Here is a 26,338-nt window from a genome sequence, read left to right on the forward strand (position 1 = left end):
TCACTAAATCATAATCCCAAAATCTCATTGGTTGAGCAATCTAAACCGCTGATTCCCACACACTCGTTTGTTGAAGTAGAACAACTGGATATTTTTTCATCATAACCGTCCAATAAATGTCCACCACCCCAACAGTAAAAAACTGAATAACCATAATTTTTGGTTGATAATACATATACACTAAAACCCATAATTTGGAAATTTTAATTTACATTACCTATATATTCCACTTATGCAATTTCTAAGCAATTACCCAAGTCTTTCTTACTGTTAAATCCACTAATGACTGAAATTATAAGAAAACCCCCAGCATTTAATGCCATGTAATGGAAACGAATGCATGCATCGTGCATGGGGATTAGAGCCCATGTATGTGCCTTAAATGGTGGTTCTCCCACGTGCTTACTCGATCAACCCACTTATCAGGCAATAATCCATCCAGCAAAAGCATGCAATTGGTAGGCGGAAGGCCCGTTCCGGTAGATCTTGGCCTAAAGCATGCTTGGTCCGTACACATGCAGCATGTGCACGCCATTCCAAAATGTTCGAGTTATGGGATCTTCCCAAACGAAGGCCTGCATGTGGACGGTTAGGTATGAAGTAAGCAGTAGCAGTTCACAATCCACAAGCAAGGGGATATGATGGGCAATTAATGATTCTTGGACGATGGCCCATCGAATGTCTGAACCAACGGTCTAGATCATGTACTCTTCAAGTCTTTAAGAGCGGCGGTCCGGTTTTCTATGGTTGAAACTGAAGTCTCCGTCCTTTCCATTTCTCACGTTATTGGTACCTAAACCTTTTTTTGAACGTTTGATATTCTTAGTCAATCATATTGCTCATGTGAAATTACCAAAAAACCCTTTGGCAACTTATTAGTCCAAAAGTCACACTGAGAAGAACGATCCTAGCCGTCAGATGGGTTCCAAACAAGTGGATGGTTGAATAAAAAATGGGTCTTACAATTCAACTATCTGAATTTGGACGGTAAGGATTTGCATCCATCTAGGCCAACATGATAGCAGAGGTACCATTTCTTTCCAAGAAGGGCATTTCAGTAATTGAATCGTAAAAAATAGAAAAAGGTTGCAAAATCTTTCAAATTCGGCGCGGCTGTCTTCAAAGTCTCAGCATTCCTAACGAACCTATTACCGAATGCTATATAAGTAGCACCAACGGCATTAACTTCCATCATCAACACCCTCTCTCTCTTTCTCTCTCTCTCTCAAATGGCTCAGTTCATCAGTTTCATTCTCTCCCTTCTTTTCTTCTTCTTTCAATTAACCAATGGAGCCTACAACATAATGAACTTTGGAGCCAAAGCTGACGGTAGGACCGACACAACCAGACCATTCCTTAGTGCATGGTCTGCTGCTTGCGCCTCATCTCAGCCTGCAACAATCCTAGTGCCCCGTGGATCATATTTGTTGGGCCCCACAAACTTCAAAGGCCCATGTAAAAATACAAAAATCACTATTCAGATCGACGGCACCTTCATCGCTCCATCCAACTACGCATCACTAGGACCATCTGGCCACTGGCTGTATTTCGATACTGTTCAGGGCGTTTCGATCTATGGTGGGACCCTCGACGGACAAGGAAAGGGCCTATGGGCCTGCAAAGCGGGCAATCAGAATTGCCCAGCTGGCGCAGAGGTACATAAATTATAGTAGTAAATATAAAATTAAAAATTAGGCTAATGAAAGATTTAACCTCAAGAATTTTCATATTTAATTTAAGTATGGATGCATGCATGCATGTGTTTGTATTACGGTAGGGTTGCTATTGTAATTTTGAGCTTGGTGTGATAAAATGTCTTTAAGTATTGCATATTAGCACAAAAAATGAGCCTTGTTGTTGTATTTTTCACTTTTTTTATTATTGTGGTCGGTTGTATTTATTTAATTTTATTTCATTAATACTCTTTAGCACTTACACGTTAGAGATACACCAATTTAATGAGCAAATGACTTTTTGGTAATTTTATTTCTTATAACTATTCACCTAAAAAAAATGGTAATTTATATATATATATATATATGTGTGTGTGTGTGTGTGGTCGACCTCATGGGAACTTCCTTTAAGGTTGAGCTGTGTGGGCCCCACCATGATGTGGGTAGGACATCTACATCATCAGTCAGATGCACCATTTCATAGTGGGCCACGGGCTTAAAAATCACGTCAATCCAAAAAGGCATGGCTGTTTCACTATCAGGTGGCCCACAAAGTACGAAGTCAATGGCTAAAACATTTGTTTTATATGCCATGGCCCACCTGCTGACTGCTGTGTTTTTTTGGGTAAGATCCAGACACTGATCCCACCTGATGGAAACTTCAGATCTCCTGCACTTGTATGAACTGGGGTTCCACGCGCGCATGGAATTGGCAATTGCCAACTCATCCGTTGACTACTAAGTACAGGAAATATGTTCGGTTTCATTTTTTTTTACATATTAATTGTCCGATCCGATGCGATGGATTGAGATATCTAGCAATACTAATTTGCTATCATGCGCACATGCAGTCGCTAACCTTCAACAACGCGAAAGACATCTTAATCAGCGGCCTAACATCAATCAGGAAAAATTATTTTGAAAAAAAAACCACAACATAAAGCAACAATAATGCACTATGAAAATAGAAAATTACAAGAGATAGAGATTATCCAATCCGAACAAGCCTCAAATCACCCTAAGCTATCCCCTTGAAATCCTAGAATGAATTAGAAAGCTCTTATATACACCATATTCCCAATTACACTCATATATATAGCTTCTATGAGAATCACAATAAAAATATGATACAAATCACGCACTTACACAACTTTGCGTAATTCTACGCAATTGTTTGATGACACTTTGATGGCATATCGTCAGACTATTGATGGGGCATCGTCAGACTTTTGATGGCATCGAAAACCTTCGATGCGCATCAAACCAAACACGAAAACATTTTAGCAATAAAATATGAATTTTTCATATTTTTCCGATAGCACCTCGATGTGACTTCGAAGGCATCGATGACATCGAGGAAGACACTACAAAGTGTCCAGCAACTAACACGGAATTTTTAAATTTTATCGATGGCATCGAACAACTCTCGACGGCATCGGCAAATCCTGTTGCTGAAAGATTTTAGACATCAACAACATAGTCCACCTTAACAAAGCACAAAATACAAAGATCAACCTTTAGGATCGAACAAGCTTCATAAGAAAAAGTACACACTTATGGTCCAGTTGAAGACTGGACGATTTTGATTTTTGGTCTGCAAATGAGTGGGAGGCCTCTTCATCTCATTCAAGTGAGGCTTTGTCACTAGCGGGTTGTTTGGATCTTAAGTTATTTAAGATAATCTACTTATGCCACAGGTAGCTTATCTTAGTTTCTACTTACTAAGAAGATATGTTTGGTAAATAACTTACTTATCATCTTCTCCTTTCTTTTGTCTCTCCTCATATCTCCCTTTAGTAACTTATGAAAAGCAGAATTTTTTTTTTTTTAATTAACTAAAGTGATTAAGTAATTTCAAGTTTAAAAAATTACTTATAATTAATCATAAACCAAACTTACTTATCTGAAATAAGTCACTTATCAACTACCATAAGTAGAAAAAGTAACTTATTTGATGGTATCCAAATAGACCCTAGGGTACCAACTAATTGTGTGGTCTAAAGCTCCAATTACTCTTGAAATTTTCAAAACATGTTGTGCAAGTCTTCCCATGCGTCCAGGTTAATCAACTGTACTCCATTGCTTGATAGGTCCACGGAAGATGGGCCTAACCATGTTATTCTCCTATTTTTTCTAATCTCTTTTCATGTTGGGTAAAACTTCAACGATTCAAAGGATCAAAAGTTATACTTGAACTAAAACTTACTATTTATTTATAATAAAAACAAAGCTAAATGGGACATTTAACCATTGATCTGAAGGAATCTCGCAACTCCGGTATGGGTAACCCAACATAGTAGGTTGGTTGGGTTAAGTAGGTTTTCCTACCCTAAAATCATATATAATATGTTGACAAACTCATCCCAGTTTGTGAGATATGACTGATTTGAGGTTCTGACGGTCCAGATCATTTCCGCCTCTGATCAAGCCATCTCTAATTCATCTTTGCAATGAAAGTATCCACGACCCGCTCTACATTAGTAGTGTTGAATATATGTTGAAATTTAATTTAAATATCTTTGAAATGAAAAAGCAATAATAAGATCTTTTTCTTGAATCTTTTTTTTAAAAAAAAACTATAGTTCCTTGTTTCTCACATATTTATTAATTCGATTAAATTATTTTATTAAAGATGCTTTTAACTTAATATCTGTGTATATTTTAGGTCATAAATTAAATAATTTTTTATTTAAACCTGCAAAAATGTTATTTTCATTTTTATATAAAAAAATATGTGCTTTTATTTTTCTGAATAAAATATGAAAAGGGGCAGCTCAGTTTGACTCTTCTAAGTTGTTGATTCATTCTGTATGGCTCAACTCAAGACTGGATCAATTAGTCTTAAGTTACTGAGTATTTTAATCTTAGTATATATGCATATAATATTAAATTTTAAAATTACAATTACAATGGTTATAATTTCTATATGCATGAGTAAATGTTATTCTTTTTCTAGGCTTCTCTTGTTTAAAACAGTAGATAAGAAAAATATGCTGAAATTTTTTAATGAGATTGAAGATGATCAGGCATCATGAGTTTGTCATATATGCACAATATCCAATCCACAATGGATGTTTAAGAAAGTATAAATTGATCCGTGGAAGACTTTTGGATTTCATTGCTAAATATAAACGTATATAAAAGGATAAACAACAGACGATTACCATAAGTATTTGATCGAGTTTAAACTTTAAATAATTTAAACTTAAACAAATGCTATCGGTTCGGAGGTTGAGAAGTTGTGGCCTTAACACTCTCCCGCAAGTTAAACCGGCATTCAACAATGTGAAGCTTGGATTGAAACAACTGAAATGGTACAAAATTTAATCCTTTTTATAAAAATATTGACGATCTAATTAAGAGAGCCAATAATGCGAACTATAACATCACTAAGAGTAATTTTTTTACGAATAAAATAGCAATCAACTTCAACATGCTTCATACATGCATGATAAATAAGATTTAAGGCAAGAGAGATGACATTTATTTTGTCACAAAAAATAATAGGAAGATCCTTGAGAAACAAAGTCAAGTCTCATAAAAAGCATTTGGGATGAGTATTTATAGGCATTCGCACGTGTGAAGTCTCGAATCTTGTGTTGTAGGGCCCACTGTGCACAACAAGACTCTATTGCGCGGCTCGTAATGGATTACCAATCTTCATCATGTTGCACAGATCCATGCAATATATATGTGTTGCGCGGACACGTGCAACATACCTCTGTTACGCGGTCACGCACAACACACCTTCAGAAAATATTCTTCTTTTACCCTCCATTCTCTTCTTCTTTCATAGTTCTTTCCCCAATATTTTTATGCCCCAACAGTCCCAACATGATGGATGATCATGCACTGGTGGGTTAGAGTTATACTACACAATCTGAGCCATCCAATTAAATAGATGGCTAAATGTAAGATATTGAGTGATCTAATCTTGCTGATTACAAGTAAATGCTTACTCTCATTTTCTCAATTTAGATTTTCTGCTATGTTCAATCCAAATTTGGGCAAGGGATTTGGATGGTCTAGATTGATGTACGACCGTGCCTTTTTAAAGGTAAAATAGTCACCACTACTTTTAAATGGTGATTAACAATCACAGGAGTCTTAGGCGATGGTGCCCATGGCATGTTGACTGGACGCGGATTTCCGGCCCCAAGTTCCTGCGCTGAAACCTATGTGGGGCCAATCATGATGTTTTTGATAAATCAACTATGTCCATCCGTTTTGTGAGTTCATTTTAAAACAAGTGACAAAAAAAAGCCATATACAAGACTCAAGTAGGCCGCAGTAAAGGAAAAGGTGGGTAGGGAAATTCCTACCGTTGAAACCTCCCTGGAGTTAACAGTGATGCTTATATGCCATCCATACCGTTCATAACGCCAATCTTACTGGGATGAACTGAAAACACAAGTGCTAGGCTGATTTAAAACTTCTGTGGCCTTACGAATATTTCAACTGTGTGGACGTTCAATTATTATGTTTTCGCCCACTTAAGTATTGGATTCAGCTCCTGTTTTTATCTCATGTTGTAAAATGATCTAAAAAAACGTATGATGGGCCCCACATATGTCCCCAGAACAGGAACTTCCTGCGAAAGCCTTTAGCAGGAATCCGCGTCCATGTTGACTCTTGACTCGAGTGTTAGTCGTGAGGGGAACGGATTGGCTACTCCCCCCGACACCAGCCAATGGCTGTTGGTCGGTGATTTGTCGGCTTCATCATGATGTATGTGTTTCATCCATGCCGTTCATCTATTTTTACAGATAATTTTACAGTATGAGACCAAAAATGAAATATATCCAAATCTCAAGTGGACCACATTACAGGAAACAGTGTTGAATGAGCGATGATCATTAAAAACATTTTGGTGGCCATAAAAGTTTTGGATCAAGCTGATTTTTGTTTTTTGCCCTTCATCTTGGCCTGTATGACCAAATCAACAAATTGGATGTCAAATAAACAGTACAGTGGGCCTTAGGAGGATTTTAATGGTGGATATCCAATCACTATTGTTTTCATGTGGTGTGGACCACATGAGATTTATATCCCTCTATTTTTTATTGGATAGCTCTAAAATGATCTTTAAAAATGGATTAACGGAATGGATGAAACACATACATCATGGTAGGGCCCACAGAGCACCTACACCGGCCACGGGGCAGGTGGCAGGGGGAGTAGCCAATCCGTTTCCAGTCGTGAGTCTTTTGGTCTTTTTGGGGATGGACGGCATCGGCATGTAAAAGACTGGCTCAGTAGTTGGCTGAACCTCCTGAAACCGTATTCCTCAAGCCCCACTGCAATAGATATTATCCATCATGGTTGATCCAAATCATCCATTCAGTGAGAATAATTTGTCTTAGGCAGATGAATAAATGGGCGATCCTTGTAACAAGTTTTCCATTGAGAGAAAGAACCGTTGAGCTTTTGGTATTTTGGACAGCCGTCGGTAGGCAACCTAAGCCCTCAAGGGCCAAGGACGCAGTTTGGCCGTGACCGATCACCAGCCAGCTGCTGGTGTTAAAGCTCGGTAGGCCCATCGAAATTTAAGTTGTTTTATCGATGCTAGTCTCTTCATTTTTTCAGCTCATTTTTTGGCTCAAACCCTAATAAAATGAGATGGATTGAAAGCGCAAGTAGGCGAGACCTTAAGAAATGATGAGGATTAAACTCTTATTATTGAAAATTTCTCATTGGCTAGATAAGTTTTAGATCAAGCTGATATTTTCACATCATTTAGTCTATGTGACCTGATGAATAGGTCAGATGACAAATAAACATGACTTGTGGGCACTAGGAAGGTTTTTGTGGGCACAAGCTGATCATTTTGATACACACACACACACACACACACACACACACATATATATATATATGGAAAAGGTACTATACGGTCAACCTTACTGTAGCCTTCCATAAGGTCGAGCGTTGGCATACTGCTGGCCATCAGATGCTGGTGTTTTAAATCAACGGCTATCCTCAAGATGGGATTTCCAGGAGAGAGACCGATCGTTCCAGTTACCATGCAACCTTCTCTCTCCCGCCCTCAAAACCAGCCCTCTCTTCGGTGGGACCCATTTGATGTATGTGTGTATGATAGAGAGGAACTCATAGAGGCGGAGCTCCCCTCCACCTCTCTCTCTCTCTCTCTCTCTCTCTCTCTCTCTCTCTCTCTCTCTCTCTCTCTCTCTCTCTCTCTCTCTCTCTCAATCGGTACCACTAGCCGTGACACCGCCTCCACCTCTCTCTCCCTCCTCTCCCTCAATCGGTACCGCCAGCCGCGACCGCCTCCACCTCTCTCTAGGCATGGATCAGACTCTGGCTCTGGATTCAAGTTTGGGGTGTCTGGGCATGGATCAGATTGAGATGCTCTAGATCCAGGTTTTTTTTTCCCAAGATGGTGATCTCATCCATCACTTGGGATGGTTACGAACGGTAGAAAGTTTGGAATTGGATTCTTGTTTGGATCTTCATCCATCCTTTCAACAGTTACACTTAACCGTTTATTTGTAGGCCTTTAATCAAAGAGTTAGGATCTTGCAGCCTAGGAGATTGGAGGCCTAGGAAGATGTCTGGGTTGCTGCACCTCAATGAACTGTATGTTTATTGAAGTTCAGTATCCTATGATTCCTGACTGGATTCAGGTTCTGGGTGTCTGGGCATGGATCAGACTCTGGCTCTGGATCCAGGTTCTGGGTTTGGGCAGTGATTTGGGAAGATATCAAGCAGCAAGCCCATAAAGCCCTATCCCAATACTAGAAAGATCAGCTATGGAATAAGTCATGAATAATGTATCAGATCCAAATTTCATATAAATACTATCATTTTTATTAAGTTTTAATAGCAGGTTTCATAATATCAAGAATATCATAAGGGATTATCATAGTTCAAAATTTTCTATTTACTTGGTCATGGCTAAATGGATACGATGTAGATTGCACTAGTCATATCTGTGGCCCCACAAACTTTTAAATTGAAAAATAATGCATTTGAGAAATTCAATAAACATACGGTTTATCAAGAAAATTCTAGTCGATGAGCCGTCATCCGCGCATTAAAACACAAAATGCTACCCCCAAACATACACTGCCCCACTTGCAAACCCATTTGTATTTGTTTTTGTTTCTAAAAGAACAACAAAAACAAAAACAAATACAGATACAAAAAATAAATAAATAAAATCAAAAAAAACCAAAAAACAGAAATATAGCAACCATATTGGCCTGGTGTCCAAACCACAGAAATATACAGTGTGGCCCACCAAATGAAGGGAAGAGATAGAGATCCAAACAAGAATCCAATTCCAAACTTTCTACCGTTCGTAACTATCCCAAGTGATGGATGAGATCACCATCTTGGGAAAAAAAAACCTGAATCCAGAGCATCTCAATCTGATCCAGAGCCAGAGTCTGATCCATGCCCAGACCCAGAACCTAACATTGAAAACAAAAACCCTTGAATTAGCCCAATTAATCAGTAATCACGAGACACGGCTAGAGGATTATTGAGAGAGAGAGAGAGAGAGAGAGAGAGAGAGAGAGAGAGAGAGAGAGAGAGAGAGGTGAACGTTGCTGGTGGTTGGGATTGAGGGAGAGGGCTGCACGCGGACGCGTCTCCTGGTAGGGATTAAGGGAGAGAGGGCTGGTTTTGAGGGCGGGAGAGAGAAGGTTGCATGGTAACTGGAACGATCGGTCTCTCTCCTGGAAATCCCATCTTGAGGATAGCCGTTGATTTAAAACACCAGCATCCGACGACCAGCAGTATGCCAACGCTCGACCTGGAAGGTATAATATGGTCGAGCGTATAGTACCTTTTCCATATATATATATATATATATATATATATATATATATATATATATATATATATTAAATTGGTCCAACTAGCTATGTATTAAATATTAAAAAATTATTATTCTATTGCAAGTAATATAACACATGTGAGTATTTATAATATCAAGTTTTATATAAGTATGATAGAAATTATATATCAAACATCTACCCTATACATCAAATAGGGCATACTAATTATATTTTAACTACTAAAAATTAATAAACAATCATCATCACTGAAGCCACACATATAAGTTGAATATGTACAGCTAGAATGGATTTCTAATAGCCCCGTTTTCTTGTAAATAAATAGCATACCATTAATCATTTTAAAATTTTATGTCATTCACAAGTTAAAAAAAAAAAAATCTTATCTAATTAACAGATCAGATTTCTTATATGCAACGCACAAATACATCACATGTGCACAACTTCCTATGTCATCCCATTTTCTCTTGACATCGATCGCCTAATTTATTTAGATATCAACTAATGTTAATAAATGCTCTCCTGCGTAGAGAAGCTGCTCCACGTTACTCAGCAGAATGAGTACCTAGATTGGGTGGGCCTCACTGTGGTGTTAAATTGAAATCTATCCCAACCATCAGGTGAGTCACCTCATGTTTTAGCCAGGGCCAAAAAATGTGTTGATCTTTGTTTCAGTTGGGTCACATGATTGGAATTTTTTCATGGAAAAATCTCACCCTCTACATTGTTCCCTAAATGTGACCCACTTGAATTCCATGTGAGCTTGAATTTTTAGCCTTTAAGGATATCTTTTGGTTTCGCATCTAATGGGTGTAATGGATTTTACATGCACATTATAGTGGGCCCTGTAAAAATCGAGGGTGGATGTCTCTCTCCCAACTATTTTCCTTGGTGTGCCTCAATTGAATAACAGATCATCATGGCTTTTCGGTTACTAACCTGCCATGAGATTACACATATAATTGTCAGAGTTGATCTCACATACACATCAAGGTTTGGCCCAGTAAAATATCACTGTTGGCGTGCCTCCCGCACTGGTTCCTAGCAAATAGTTCAATACCAAATATCGATTAGTTCTAAGAAAAGATTGATGTCTTCGGAACGGACTTAGATTGTGTAGCGTACCACACAGCATGGGCGTGTATGGATGGCAAAGATCTGTGGACCTCACCATGATGTATGTGTTATATCCACGCCGTCCATCCATTTTCTCATATTACTTGAAGGCATGGCCCCAAAACTGAGGCTGATCCAAAGCTCAAGTGAATCTCACCAAAAGAAACAGTGGGAACAATGATGCTAGGTGTTGACATCTTCCTAGGGCCCACCATGATGTTTATTTGCCATTCAACCTGTTCATATGGTCATACAGACCTGGATAAAGAAGGGAAAACACAAATATCAACCTGATCCAAAACTTCTGTGAAAATTTTTAACTAATTTTTTTTTTATACATAGTAATACCTGAGCATGAAGATCCATGATCAAACTACCAAGCAACACTCTCCATCATAATTCCCGATGGTTATAAGTATAATGCTTTACAAAAGATACGTAACGTCAACATTGCCAAATCGAAGAATAGATGCAATGCATCGAGAAAGCTAAGTCTTTTAAGATACTCCAACCCTGAAAAAAAATAGGAAATAGGAAGCTTGGGCAAAAAGCCTAGTGAGTACACACGTGTGTGCAGTGTGTCCTACATGCAGGCAAGATAAATATGCTACAAGAAAATCATACCATAGCCACAACCATATTACATGCATCCGTAATCACATCATCATCATCATATTGTCATGCCATAATTATAAAATATCAGAAATACTGACAAGTCCATGAGTCATACAATATCAGAGTACGCAATATAAATCAGTATGTAAATGAGGAGTTATAAAGAGCCAAATATCAGATGTCGATGATGCGATGCAATATGTGGTGCGAATGAAATGACTGTGCTGGAGTGAAGTCGGGATGGTAGTACGTAGTATCGCAGACTATGGGGTCTATCACAAGGGACTTCTATCCAAAATAGTCCCATACCTAATTTGGATAGTCAGACTCAATGTGGTAAACTCCTGATCTCAGGTTAGTCGCGCGCCCCAACCGAAATCCTGGCCATTGCGAAGGTACACACAACAAATAGTTGTGCACCACCAGCCCGAGTGAATAGTGAATGAATGAATGAATGAGTATGCAACTCCTGCTCAATAAGTCCACATATCAATACAGTTCATCTCTGAGATCATCACCAGGGTTTAATACACTCCAAATGGCACTACCGCTCTCCTAGCCACGTAGTCTAAGTGAGCATAAGAAACCTCACTATCCACATGGCCAATAGTCTGTCAATACCTATCCGGCACATTGATAGCGGACCCATTTACGAGCTAGTCAAACTCAGCCTAGTAATGCCCCCTACCCTCGGGCGGGTAAGGCCACACCCCCTCCCAACCGACCACGACACAGTGGGAGACGCGGCCTCCTGGTATTCGGCACTCGGGCGCTCATGTATCCACTCGGTCTCGACGTTGGGGCGTCTCCTGGCCTCGGAGGTTTAGGGATTTTCACCCAGGGACATCTATGGCGCCCGTATGCTAGAACCAAATATTTTCGGTATCCCATCTAGCCATCCACGATATGCCTGTGGAGGCTACGGCCCTGATGTCGCTAGGGCACACAATGCAAGATGCATGAGTCATACAATCCAGTCATGCATCAATCCTGCGCATACCGTGCACTCATGTGAGATAACCTCCGCCTATCAGGGAGTCTCATAGTAACATGCTCAATGACATATGCAATGATCAACCACATCTCATAACGAACATGCAGATGATGCGTATGGGCATGTATCATGATGTTATGCTATCATGTACTCGTAATCGGCATCGTCAATTGGAATCGGTGAGAATGGGCCTAACAAGGCCTAAAGGAAGGTCACAATGTGGACATTCAACCATCATTGCCCGTCAATGTGGACATTTAACCAACATTACTCCCAAGGAGTGACCCACATAAACATCAATACATACATCATGGTGAAATCATACATCACATTGGTCCTCATATACATCGCTTTGGGTCTCTCGCAAGGGCCACACATTCATCGCATTGGGCCTCACTCGTGGGCCGCATATACATCACATTGGGCCGTATCATATGGGCCTTACACATCGCTATGGGCCTCGACACATGGGCCAAGAATACACCACATCAGGCTTCACAACCCATGGGCTTCAAATACACAATAGGTGGGCCCTACACATGGGCCTCAAATACATCACAATGAGCCTCATCATATGGGCCAAAAATATATCTCAATGGGCCTTGCTCATAGGCCATGAATACATGGCTACACCAATTATGATAAGTCTTATACTACAACCACTTCACACGTTACATAGTTAATGGCTCATATTTGGTGCTGCATAGTTAAGGGCCAAGAGCCACGTTTCATCGTACCATTTACGGTTTAGCGATCACAGCGTATAGAATCCAGGACCTTAATAGCATTAGCTTGGGTAATATAACCCTAAAACACATTCGGTTTAGTGTACAACTTGGTCATATGTAATTCAAGTGGTGGTATCTATGTCGATAAGTACAAACCTACGTTGTTGAATGGCCATCAATGCCACTTGATTTCATACGGTTAGGTGGCCTTGTGCGTATTTCATATTCACACAGTTAGATGACTACATATACTACATGTTCTCCACCATTGCCTATGATTAAGTGGCTATACATACTTCAAATACCCACATGATCAATGGGCCAAATAGATAATATCACACCCTTACACCACTAGAGTTTATATATTTGTTATAATTAAACATGTTTTTAAGGGTTTAAACACAAGTATCATGATCTTATTACTTGGGGCCGCACTCTAACCAAAGTGTCAAGTGATCAAGGGATGTCCACAATCAGCCCATTTAAAGGATTAATCATCATTACTTCGAAAATTACAATACCAGTTCGTCATACATTCCACACATGGAAATTACAAACTCTTATCGAAGAGGCCCAATGGTTAGCCCAAACAAGGCTATCACTGATGGGCCCACATGGCGTTCACTCAAAATGGGCCTTAACATTCTTGGGCTCACATATCAATGGAATTCATAATGGGTCCTATGCAGTAGAGTCCATGGGGATTTCCCATGAGGTTGAGTTGTGTGTGACCCACCTACGACTTAGGTCTGCTTTGATTTTAGTCCAAGTCCTAAAATGATATGAGGAAGTGGATGGTCTGCATGGATTAAATAGATACACCATGATGGCCTTAGGTTGGATTCAATAGTTAAGTCCTTATTCTCACAGCCTTGTATTGTGTGGTCCAATTCAGGTTAGATTGACTGATCTTTGGGACAATGCCCAAGAGGGGATCTGGTACATGGGCTAGATGGGTTGAATATTTAATGCATCATCAGGATGACCTTTATTTTATTTTTGTGATGAGAGTTCAATTTACATTATTTCATAATGAACGGCTATCTAATCATTGGATGGGCCTGAGTCTTGGTAACATACCGTCAAAGGAGTTGATAAAATAAATAAACGATGAGGATCTTGAATATAAATTATGTCATAACCATGGTGGATTAAGTGGCATAACACCTATATCAAAGTGGGCCATACCACACACAAGTTGAGAGGGTTACCCTCTCTTAAATATTCATAATTATTTGTTGGGCCCGCAGAGGTATGGTTCATAAATCCAGCCCATCCATTATGTGTGTCCCACTTGGTTGAGGGGTCAGACCAAGTTTCAGATACATCCAAATTTCAGGTGGACCTAACACATGATTTTACATGCTCGAGCTTCGAGTTGTACGAATGGTTCAAGGAGATCAAAGTTACATGTGTGCTACAGTGATGTATTTATTATACCTACACCGTTCATCTATTTTTAGAGATCATTTTAGAAAATTATCCAAAAATGAATCATAACCAAAAATTATCTGGACCTCTCCTCAATTAGCAATTAGGATAATGATTTCACCGTTAAACCATTCATCGGGCCCACCATAACACTTATTTCCCACCCAATCTGTTCATAAGGTCACAAAGACCTGAATTAAGGGGAAAAACAAATTTCATACTGCTCCAAAATTTCTGACCCAAAAAGGGTTCCAATGGTTTACGTTCAATCCCTGCCACTTTTGTAGTGTGGCCCACTTGATAGTTAGATCTATCTTATTTTATTTTTTTATTTTTCTTCTCAAGCCTTAAGACAAACTTGCCAAATGGATGGACGGTTTGGATATAACACATACCTCATGATCAGATTGATCCAAATCTTTTTTTTTATAATTATTATTTATTATTAATATTTTTTTTATGGTGTGGGCCGCCTGAGTTCTGTGTATGGCTGAAATTTGGAGGTGACCCATTTTTAAATGGGACCCATCAAATGCAGGGTGCTGATGTTCGTCATACATCAAGGTGGGGCCTATGGTGGGGCCCACCTCCTTCCAGCGTCAGTGGAGACGCTGGCAGCAGCAGCGTCACCGCTGTTGAGAGTTTTTTTTTTTTTTTTTTTAAATATCCAGTCCATCTGTTGTGTGTGTCCCACTTGATGGAGGGGACAGTCCAAGTTTCAGATGCATCCAAATTTCAGGTGGGGCCCAGCAAGTGCTTTTACATGTTTTAGCCATGTCTGCACATTATTTTAGACGGTGTGGGCCACCTAAGTTCTTTGTACGGTTGATTTTTGGCATGACCCCTTTTTAAGAGGGGACCCATCAAATTCACGGTGCTGATGTTCGACATACATCAAGGTAGGGCCTATGGTGGGGCTCACTTCTTTCCAGCGTCAACGTCATTGCTGCAACAACAACGTCATTGCTGTTTGCAACTTTTTTTTTTGTTGTTTTTCATATTTAGGGCCCATAACAGGATGATCTAGTCCGTCTATTACGTGTGTCCCACTAAGTTAAGGGGTCATTCCAAGTTTCAAATACATCAAAATTTCAGGTGGGCCCTCCAGAAAGTACTTCTATATGTTTTAGCATGTTTTCACATAAGTTTTGATGGTGTGGCCTACCAGAGAAATATATTGGCTTCATTTTTTTGGCTCAACGCCTAAAATGATCTGAAAAATTGAATGGACGGCATGGATTTAATACATACATCATGGGTGGGACCCGTTGGGGACCCACAGCCCCTGCCCCTTTAAATCAAATGAATGGGACGCTGCTACCAGCAAGCAGCGTCTCTCTCTCTTCTTCTTCTTTTTTTTTTTTTATATACACGTGTAGGTGTGTGTGAGTTTGGCTAGCTCAATGGGCCAATGGTTGGATGACTTGGATGCCATACAAACATTTTGGTGGGTCCTACTATCAGTGGGTCCCACATGAACTCTATAATAAATTGATTTTTATATGTTTTCTCCTATGCATCCACACCATTAATAGCATCATCATCATTATTGCAATTATCTTCACCATCAATCATACTATCTTCACCATCCACACCATTAATCACATCATCATTAACATCATCTCCACCATACATAAACACAACAAAAATAAAATAAGAATAAGTAGGGTGGGTGTACTCACCTTGATGAATTAGATGGATGGTTGAGATGTATGGAAGGGATGGAATTGATGGTTGAGATGGATGAAAGGTATGAGATTGATGGAGTTGATGGCCCACCAAGATCACTCCTCTCTCTCTCTCTCTTATGGAAAAAAATGGTGAAATGCTAAGGAATGGAGGGGTATTTATAAAGAAATGGATAAATTTTTGGTTAAGTTAATGTGATTAATATTAGCTTAGGCTAGGATTATGGTACTTAATTCATGCTTTGCAATTAATGGTGGATTAAAGGAGCATGGGATGGCATGGTGTGGTGATGTCATGCATAGTGTATGGCATGGAGAAAGGTTGACTTTTATGCACATGAGAGAGAAGAGATATGGGTATGTGACATCACACACATGGGTAGAGATTCTCTCACCCATGTGTGGCATGTACATGTGTGCTTGACATGTGTTGTGCACATGTGTGGAGTGAAATATATGATGCCATGCGCATATGATACACTTATTATTCTTTACGGCGTATCTCACTAACGGAGTATCATACCGACGCACGGGTGGTACCTCCACGATCGCGGCGATGAGGCGATCGATATGAGATAGGTTTCAAGGTCTTAGGGTTCCGGTCAGTTAGGTGTGTACTATGAATGATCAATCCATGTCTAGCTAAGGGCTTCAATCATCATAAGCATGGAAAATAGTACCAAATGGACCAGGTGTTACATCCAACCTTTAGGATAATGTAGACCCTTGATCAACAAGGCCCAACACAAATATCAACCTGATCCAAAACTTCTGTGAATCCCAAGAAGTTTTTGAAGGTAGGCCTTCAATCCCCGTTATTTATTGTGGTGTGGTCCACTTGATCGTTGGATCTGCTTCATTTTTGGGATCATACCCTAAAATGATTCGAAAATATGGATGAACGGCGTGGATAAAACTAAGAAATCATGTTGGGGTTGATTTTCAGTCCCTTGATCTAACATTGGGTGATCCACTTGATGGTGGAAGTGGATTTCAAATTAAAACCATAAGCAGGGCCCATATGAATCTCCAACCTTTTGAAATCACTCATCTCTCATGCTATTCATCTCTAGAACCGAATGGTGCCGCCTGCACAGACAACCATCCTCGTATTTTTACACGGCCCATACCCCAGAGGGGAGAAATGTGATGGGTAAGCTTCGGTGGCCCTATTTCGTATAAATTAATGACTTGGTCCCTTACCAACATAAGATATAGAAAGATCTTATTGAAAGTTTTCTAGTATGAGGTGTGGAAGATCAAGATTCTCATCGACGACAAGCATCGAGAATGCCTTCCAATCACTTAAGCCTTAAGATTATTGTTTTGAATCTCCATTATTAATGCATATATAGACAATCTGTTAATTCCACAATAAAGGTATAACAAACTTTCCTACTCAATAAGAATTTTGTTCATTAATCCAGTACCAATGAAGTGATTTTCCAGGTCTGGGTCTCCACATTCGAGAAATTTGTTCTGAAGATGAGGTTGATAGATCTCATGAAAGCCACTGATAATTTCAGCAAAGATAACATTATCAGCTTTGGGCGAGTAGCCACAATGTATAAGGGGGTGCTTCCAGATGGTTCTTTCATTGCAGTTAAGAGAATGGAGGATTCTCACCACTCCATAAAATGTTTTATATCCGAGACGACGGTATTGGGGAGCATACAACACCACAACATGATTCCTCTCTTAGGCTTTTGCATTGCAAGGAAGGAGAGGCTTTTGGTATACAAATACATGAGTAGAGGAACTCTGTATCAGCAACTATACAAGACAAACTGCAAAGCCAATGTTATTGAATGGCCCTTGAGGTTGAGGATCGCAATTGGAGTGGTAAAAGGCCTTGTTTGGCTACACCATAATTGCAATCCATGTATAATTCACTACAACATAACCTCCAAACATATACTCTTGGATGAAGAATATGAGCTTGTAATCTCCAATTTCAAATCTGCGAGGCTTATGGGTAGTACTGTTAATACCATATTTGGTAATGTGGGTTATGTTGCTCCTGAGTACATTTGCATGTTTGAAGCCATTCCAAAGGGAGATGTATACAGCTTTGGAGTAGTGTTGCTTGAGCTGGTCACCGGCAATGAACCTACTCGAGCAACGAGGGCCCCACGAAACCTCAAAGGGAATTTGGTATAGTGGATTGCTTTTCTTTCAAATAATTCTCGTCTCTCTGATGCCATTGATAGGTTGCTAATTGGGATGGGCCATGATGATGATATCTTTGAGTTTATCAGAATCGCTTTTTCTTGTGTTGTGTCTGATCCAGACAAGAGGCCTACTATGTTCGAAGTATACCGGCTTCTACGAGCTATTGGGAAGAGAGATGGTTTTATAGATGAAGATGAGATACAGATGCCACCCAATACAATCGATACTGATTACGCATATTTAATTACGATGCCACAACAAATACTAAAAATTCATTGAAAGGTACGAAGAAGAAAGAAGACTTGTTTTCTAGTAATTTCATGAATATCATTGGATCTGCATATTAGCTATGTTTTGCATATTTTGGAATGTATGCATTGTTGTATTAAGTAACTATATATTCCATCTGTTATGTGTGTCTCGAATATTTTATGTTACATTACTGTCTGTCCATTAGTGAGGTGGGCCAGAAGGCATTGTGGGTGACTCTTACAGAGGAGGAATGGTACTTGAGATTAATACAAATAGCATAAAACACCCTAACTTTTGATATACAAATATATGACCAAAGGATCTTTATATGAGAATCGTCATCACCCAAAAGACAAATCCAAATTCATAGAATGGTCTCTAAGGCTGAGAATTGCGATTGGAGTGGCAAGAGGTCTGGCGTGGCTTCACTATTTTTGTAGTCCTTGTATAATCCATCGCAACATAAGCTCCAAACGCATCCTATTGGAGGACTATGAGCCTAAAATATCTGATTTTGGATATGCAAGGATCATGAATCCATTCCAAACTCATGTTAGTACTTTCGTTGTTGGAAATTTTTTAAATTCGGTCTTCATCGCACCTGAGTACGTGCCCACATTGGTCCCCACTACAAAGGGTGATGTGTACAGCTTTGGAATGGTGATGCTTGAACTGATTACTGGCAAAGAACCGACTCAAGTGGTGAATGCTCTTGAAAACTTCAAAGGAAATTTAATGGAATGGATTGCTTATCTTTCAAATTACTATGTCATGGATGAGTCTTGGACTGGAAGAGGTTGTGATGGTGAGATTCTTGAGTTCCTTGGAATTGCATTTGCTTGTGTTGCATTAGATCCAGAGGAGAGGCCGATGATGTTCCAAGTATATACCGTCTTCTAAGAGCTATCAGCGATAAGTATGATTTTACAGATGGAGATGACAAGCTGATGCCCCTTGATTGTGTCAATATTGATTGCCCAAGTGAATTTAATTTTTGTCCCGAAATTCAGGACATTGAACGTGAGGGTAGCAAATGAGAACACATTAAAGTAGGCATTGAACTTGAAGAAGCAGCATCATTTTAGTCAGTGTATAAGATCAATTGCATTGCATATCAGAATGTTAGTCTGTTGGTGCATGTATTGTATTGCATTTAAGATTTTCTATATATATTGAGAATGTCGTCTATCTGTTGGTTCATTATATTGCATATAAAAGTTATAAATAACTTTTTTTTTTAAAGGTCTGTTTTATTGAACATCTTGATTGCTATAAAAAGGGATCAGTGTAAAAGCAATGAAATTAGTGTTGATTAATAGATGTCTTAAATAGGAGTTCCATGGGCCATTCTAAAATAACGCTAAAGCTTCTAAAGGTATTTCAAAGGGTTTCTAAAGGGTTCTAGGGTTTGCAAAGGGTGTGACAAGGGTGAGATTCGAGGTTGTTCGAATAGGGTAAGTTCTCTCTTTGTAATTTATGCTTTCATAGTGGATTTGTATCGCTTTTTGCTGTGGTTTTTTTCCCAAAAGGATTTTTCATGTTAAATCTTTGTGTTCTCTTTATGTTTGCTTGGTGCTCTTGGATTGCTATTCTAGATCCATCTTTGTGTGATTCCGCAGTACAAATCCCCAACAAGTGGTATCAGAGCTATCGTTGGAACACAAATCTAGATTTGCAAGATTAGCATCAATGGGAAACGCCAAGTTTGATATTGAGAAGTACTCAGGCAAAAATAATTTTGGGTTATGGAAGATTAAGATGATTAGTCTATTAACTAAGTAAGGCAAAGCTAAGGCTCTTGAGGAGCAGAAATCGACTATAAATGACAAAGACTAGAATTCTCTTGATAATAATGCTTTATCCTCCATTTGTTTATGTCTCACATATGAGGTTCTCTATAATGTTTTGAGGGAGAAAATTGCAGCTAATTTATAGGCGAAGTTAAAGGATATCTATTCGAAAAAATTCTCTGAAAATCGCATACACATGAAGCTACAATGGTATGCCTTCAAGATGACAAATAGTAGAGATCTGGAGGCTCACATCAGGAACTTTAATAAATTAGTTTATAAATTGCTAGATATGGAGGAAGTGATCAAAGATGAGGAACAATCATGTATGTTGTTGAATTCTCTTCCAGCATCATATGAGTTATTTAAGGACTCAATGTGCACCGCAAATAAAACTCTGAGTGTCGACACAGTTATCTTAGCCTTTCAAGGGAAGGCCATGAGAAAGTTAAACGGCAGCATGAGGACATCTTCCGATGTACTGATTATAAGAGGCAGGAATTCTAAGCGAGATATATATAAGATCCTCAAGACCTAGATCTAAATCAAAGGACAAGGGCAGAGGCAAATTAAAGTATTGGAACTATGAGATGACTGGACACAAGAAGAAAGATTGATCAATCATAAAGCGAATAAAGAAAATTTAGTGGCTTCTTTCAAGGAGACTAATGTTGTCATATCTGATGATGAGACAAGTGAAGGTGATGTGCTGTCTGTGTCTATGTTGGACACTTGCATGAAAATCTTAAAGATGAGTGGATCCTTGATACAGGAGCATCATATCACATGAATCCTTATCGAGTCAGTTCGCCAGTTATAGAGAATGTAATGCTGGACAGGTTTTTATGGGCAATGACAATGCATGTAATGTTATAGCTATTGGTAGGGTGAGTATTAAGATATTTGATGGGATAGAGCGTAGCTTAACTGATGTCAAGCACGTTCCTGATATAAAGAAAAGTCTGATTTCTCTCGGTGCACTCGAGGTTATAGGGTACAAGTTCACCAGTATTAATGGTGTCCTTAAAGTTTCAAAGGGGGTAGTCGTGGCTATGAGAGCACAAAGGCACAGAAACCTTTACAGGCTGATCGGAAACACTTCAGCAGGTGGAGTAGTAGCAAATGTTGCATATTTCACTTCTGTACGTATGTGACATACTCGTTTGGGCTACATAAGGGAGTGGGGCATGAAGGTATCATTTGATCGTTGTTTGATTCCAGCATTTAAGAATTTTGATTTAGATATATACGAACATTGTATATATGGTAAACAATCTAGATTATCCTTTAAATCTGGAAAACACGTATGTATGAGAGTTCTTGATTATGTGCACTCTAACGTATGGGGGCCATCACCAGAGGTTTCCATTGGGTGTCGTCATGGTTTGTTTCATTCATTGATGATTACTCCCAAAAAGTTTGGGTTTACTTCATGAAACGTAAATCCGAAGCTTTCACCATATTCAAACAATGGAAAACAATGGTAGAAAAATAGTCAGGGTGAGAAATATAAGTTTTAAGGACTGACAATGGTGGAGAATTTACTTCCACTGAATTTAATGAATTTTGCAAGGATGAAATGATCATTAGGCACAATACAGTACACCATACACCTAAACAAAACAGTATGGCTAAGCGGATGAATCAGACTCTTGGAGAGGGTCATATGCATGTTAAGTAATACTGTGTTGGGCAAGGACCTATGGACAGAGGCTGTTAATACCGCTTGCTATTTGGTGAACCGGTCTCATTCTACGACAATTGAATGTAAAATCCCAGAAGAAGTATGAAGTGGTCATAAGATCGATTACTCAAATTTGCACATATTTAGTTATAAGGCTTAATCTCATGTACCATCAGTTGAGAAAGATAAGCTAGGCCATAGAGCTAAAAAGTACATCTTTGTTGGCTATAGTGTTGGTGTGAAAGGTTACAGGTTATTCGACAAGTTCACATGAAAGGTATCATCACTATCCGTAACGTCATATTCAATAAAAGCTCCCTATTCCACAAGAATAATTAAGAGGAGAAAGAAACCAAAAAGGTTGGTCGTAAACGTCCAGATTGACACAAATGATACTCAGGCAGAGACAAATATGCAGATAGAGGTACAAGATCAGGTGGAGCAGCCACCTGTAAGAAGAAACTCACCACGTGATCGCAGGTTTCCGGTAAGATATAGGGACAACTCTAATATTGCATATGCCCTCATTACAGATGAGGGGGACTTGTCTACTATTTAGGAGGCTCTCAATGAGCATGTGATGCAGAGAAGTGGAAGGTGGCTATGGACGATGAGATGGACTCGTTGCATAAAAATCACACATGGAAGCAGGTGGACCTTCGAGTGGGCCGAACAGCGATCGGATACAAGTGGTTATTCAAAAGGAAACATGATAGATATAAAGTGAAACTAGTAGCGAAGGGTTATGCTCAAAGAGAAGGAATCGACTCTTTTTATCCATATTTGATTAAGTATTGAAAATTCCTTATTAAGATTTTAATTTATAAAGAGCTAAAAAAAATTATTTTTTAAAATTCTCTAATAGTGATTTTTCTTTTTTAATACTTTTGCTTCTCCCTTCCTCTCCCTTAAATAAACAAGTAGGGATGGCAATTGGTTGACTCTGGGTCAGACCGCCCTGGTGGGCTTTGATCAAGCATGTCATGGACCTAATATAGTGAGCATAAGCTCAGGTCTAAAATTTTAGTAGGAGACAGGCTCAACCAAGCTTGGCCAGAAAATGAATAAAATCATCGTTACCTAAATGAATGTTTCTAATTTATTCATTACAAAAAATACACTTAAAAGGAATAAAATCAATGGCCTACATTCTAAGTGCATGTGTTACTTAATTTAGTCGTAGAATGATATTTGTAGGATAAAGGCATGTATATGAAGGTTGGATTTGGTCCGTCTAGCTAGGCTAGTTAGGTTGAGCTAAAACGACTTGAGCCTAAGCTTTGCTTTTAAAAAATTGGCTAGGCCATGTGCGTCAAACACATGCCGGATATATTGCCAAGATAATAGGTCAAAGCCTAATTCGAAGCTAAGTTGGCCTCTTGGGCGCTCAAGTCATTGCCACCCTTGCCCACAACGCATTATGAGAAATATGTAACCGGTTAAAAGGTAAGCCCACTTTAGATGGATCACAAAGTGAGCCAATGAGAAATATGTAAATTAAATTAAACTATTCAAATAATGAGCCCACTTTAAATAGATCATAAACCAATATAAAGTGGTGAATTGATGGATGGTACTTTATATATTTAATTTAAATATCATAATAGCGCATTATTTTTTAAATAGAGTTTAAAGTTGCTCTATATTAATGTATGTATTTACCAAACTGAGTTAAAATTTGTCCAAAACTAAATTAGTATTTTTAGTTTTGATTTTTTTTTTTTTTTTTTACCATCACTGAAAATCTTGTTATATCTGTTGGAAAAAAAATGAAGTAATATACAATGGAGGAAATGCAGAAATTTGTGATGAAAATATAAGATTTATGGGCTCAAAGCTTAATTCGAATTAGGCATATCTTAAGATATATTTGTTGCCTTTTTCTAGATATTTCAGCAAATGAAAAAGAAAAAAATAGTAAACTGTTTTTAGAATATAATGAACTCACATATTTGTATTTTAATATGAAGATTTGCATCTCTAAGTGTTCAACAAATCTTCAAGTGATAGCACATGTATACCTTACAAAAATGTTCATAAGAAGAGAAGTACAAGAGAATAGAGATGAGAATATGAGTCTATGGATCGCTTCCCCCGGGGATTATCTTTTATCCCTGGACTATAGTGTTCAGGGTATATAAAACGTGAAGGGACATTGTGTCCTTCTTGGAGAGACTTTTGTCTCATAAGGACATTCATATACCCATTCACATACCATAATCATTTTGCCACAAGTAGGCATGACATTTTGCTTGTGACAATTATTACTTACTTTTTAGATAAATATAGTTACACAATAATAATAAAATTTGCAACTACCACCTAAATCCTAATTAACCCAAATGTCATTATGTATACAACATGTGGTATGAATGCCATGTGTATAACTATGTTCCTCTAACACTCAATTAATACTATGGTTAGATCCTTAGACATTAGCGTATCAAACCTTCGATCAGACTCTGATTCACTCTCTAAGTACCCATGACTTAGATGGGTCCAAATTAAATTGCAAAAAGATTATGTTATTTAGGCTCCCTGGAAGATGTGTACATGTGACAAAACCAATTCTCTTATTAATAATTTGTATATTTATTTTTGAAAAAAAAAAGTAAATAATATATACATATATATAAATACTTTTTAAAAATAAACCTTAAAAGTGTACATGTGGATTCAGATTACGTAGGCAGTGTGGATAATAAAAGGCCGACTTTTGGTTACTCGTTTATGTTAGTAGGTAGAGTGATCAGTTGAATGTTGAAACTTCAGTATGTGGTTGTAACAATGCGGTTCCCGAAACCCTAGTACACTATTCATTTTCCAAAAACCCAAGTGTTAACCTTTAACAGTTGCTCAAATTTCACGTACATTTTTTTTTATCAGACTTAGTAAGCTAGTGGAATAGAAATAAATCAAGTATAAGAGAGAGTCCAAATTTATATAACCAAATATTTTTGTGGTTACTTGAAAACTTATACAAACCAATGTCTCATAATTAAAGATTTAACAACCAAATAATAAAAGTAGGATAGAAATTAGAACTGCATAGCCATCGATCTCTCCATGTGTAATGACCCAGAAAATTTTGTGTCAATATATCCTACACACTGAATACAGTTTGATAGCGTCAATGGTTATCCTTATGAGGTATAACCCCTAAGATTTATCGTATCATCAAGATAATTAAGCATAGTTATCAAGAACGGTATTTAACAAATATTTCATAATAATTTTCATAGAAGTCAGATAAGGTTCATCATATACACATTCATTAAATAAATTTCACAAAGATAATCTTGTTTAATACATGGATGCATGCACATGCTCACAGACCTGGGGATATACATCTACCTGGCAAAAGTCGTCTAAGGAGAACTAGCCACCTGAAAAAATACTCAAAGGTACACCCAAGGAGAACTAGCCACCCGAAAAAGACTGCAACGAGAACACCTAAGGTGGACTAGTCTTCCGGAGAAGTACTCAAAGGTACACTCTAGAGAGGATTAGGCACCTGAAAAAGTCCATGCAATAAGGACAGCCCATAGCGGTACGAATGCACAAAATAATTATTTAAGATCACCCGGTAAAATACTATATGGTACAACCATAGTGATCCAAGAAAACCCCCGTGTCTTACATCAATCGCCTGGTAAAGTCCGCATGCCATAAAAATGCATGATTAGCCCAACCATTATAATTTCAATTTCAAACAATCATTTTAAGAAATCTCAAAGGTCACTATGGGGGGTTTGTCGCCCAATATTGGCCGACAGCTCAGGCATGGTGTCTTATTCCACCATCCCTGACTCATGAGACTAATAAATAAGATGTTTAAAGGTAACTGTTGAGACTCAAATATTGCATAATTTTCCCTATTTATATCTTCGTTTTATGAACATGAATCGGCTTAATATTGTATTTTACTCATGTATGTGTGCAAGATGAATTTAAGTGCTATGAGTGAAAAAGGGTGTTAAAAGCATGAATTTGATGCTCAAGAATACCAAGGCAAGAGATGGATCTTAGGAGACCAAGATTGAAGAATTCACATGCCAATGATTTAAGAAAACCAAGTGAGGAATGAAGAGAATCGAAGATTTGAAGTGAAGAATCCTGAAATCGTTATGAAAATGTGTATTCTGAAGCTCTGAGGTTTATTTTGGAAAACTGCGCAGCAGGAAATCTATTTTAAACAAACCGTGTAGCGAGAAGTCTATTTTGAAAAACTGTGTATATTTGAGGCGATTTATAGGGTTTTTTATAACTTTGTACGAAAATTGGAGTTCCCTACTTATAAATAGGGCTTCCTAGGGCATTCTTAAGCATCATTAAAAGCATTCAAGATAAATATTTAGGGTTTTTAAAAGGGTTT

The 26,338-nt window shown here is 38.3% G+C and overlaps 1 protein-coding gene and 1 pseudogene across 1 annotated transcript in view; both read left to right on the forward strand.

Moving 5' to 3' along the window:
• Window positions 1-1,208: 1,208 nt before the first annotated feature.
• The window catches only part of LOC131240053 (polygalacturonase-like), a 34,961-nt gene continuing 9,831 nt past the window's right edge, over window positions 1,209-26,338 (forward strand). The window contains exon 1 of the mRNA XM_058238063.1: window positions 1,209-1,655. Within this exon, the coding sequence (XP_058094046.1) occupies window positions 1,230-1,655 (426 nt within the window). The 5' untranslated portion in view covers window positions 1,209-1,229. The remainder of the gene's footprint in view (window positions 1,656-26,338) is intronic.
• Window positions 17,527-18,635, forward strand: LOC131240052 (probably inactive leucine-rich repeat receptor-like protein kinase At5g48380; annotated as a pseudogene).

This window comes from Magnolia sinica, chromosome 3 (genome assembly GCF_029962835.1).
Source record: "Magnolia sinica isolate HGM2019 chromosome 3, MsV1, whole genome shotgun sequence".
NCBI lineage: Eukaryota > Viridiplantae > Streptophyta > Magnoliopsida > Magnoliales > Magnoliaceae > Magnolia > Magnolia sinica.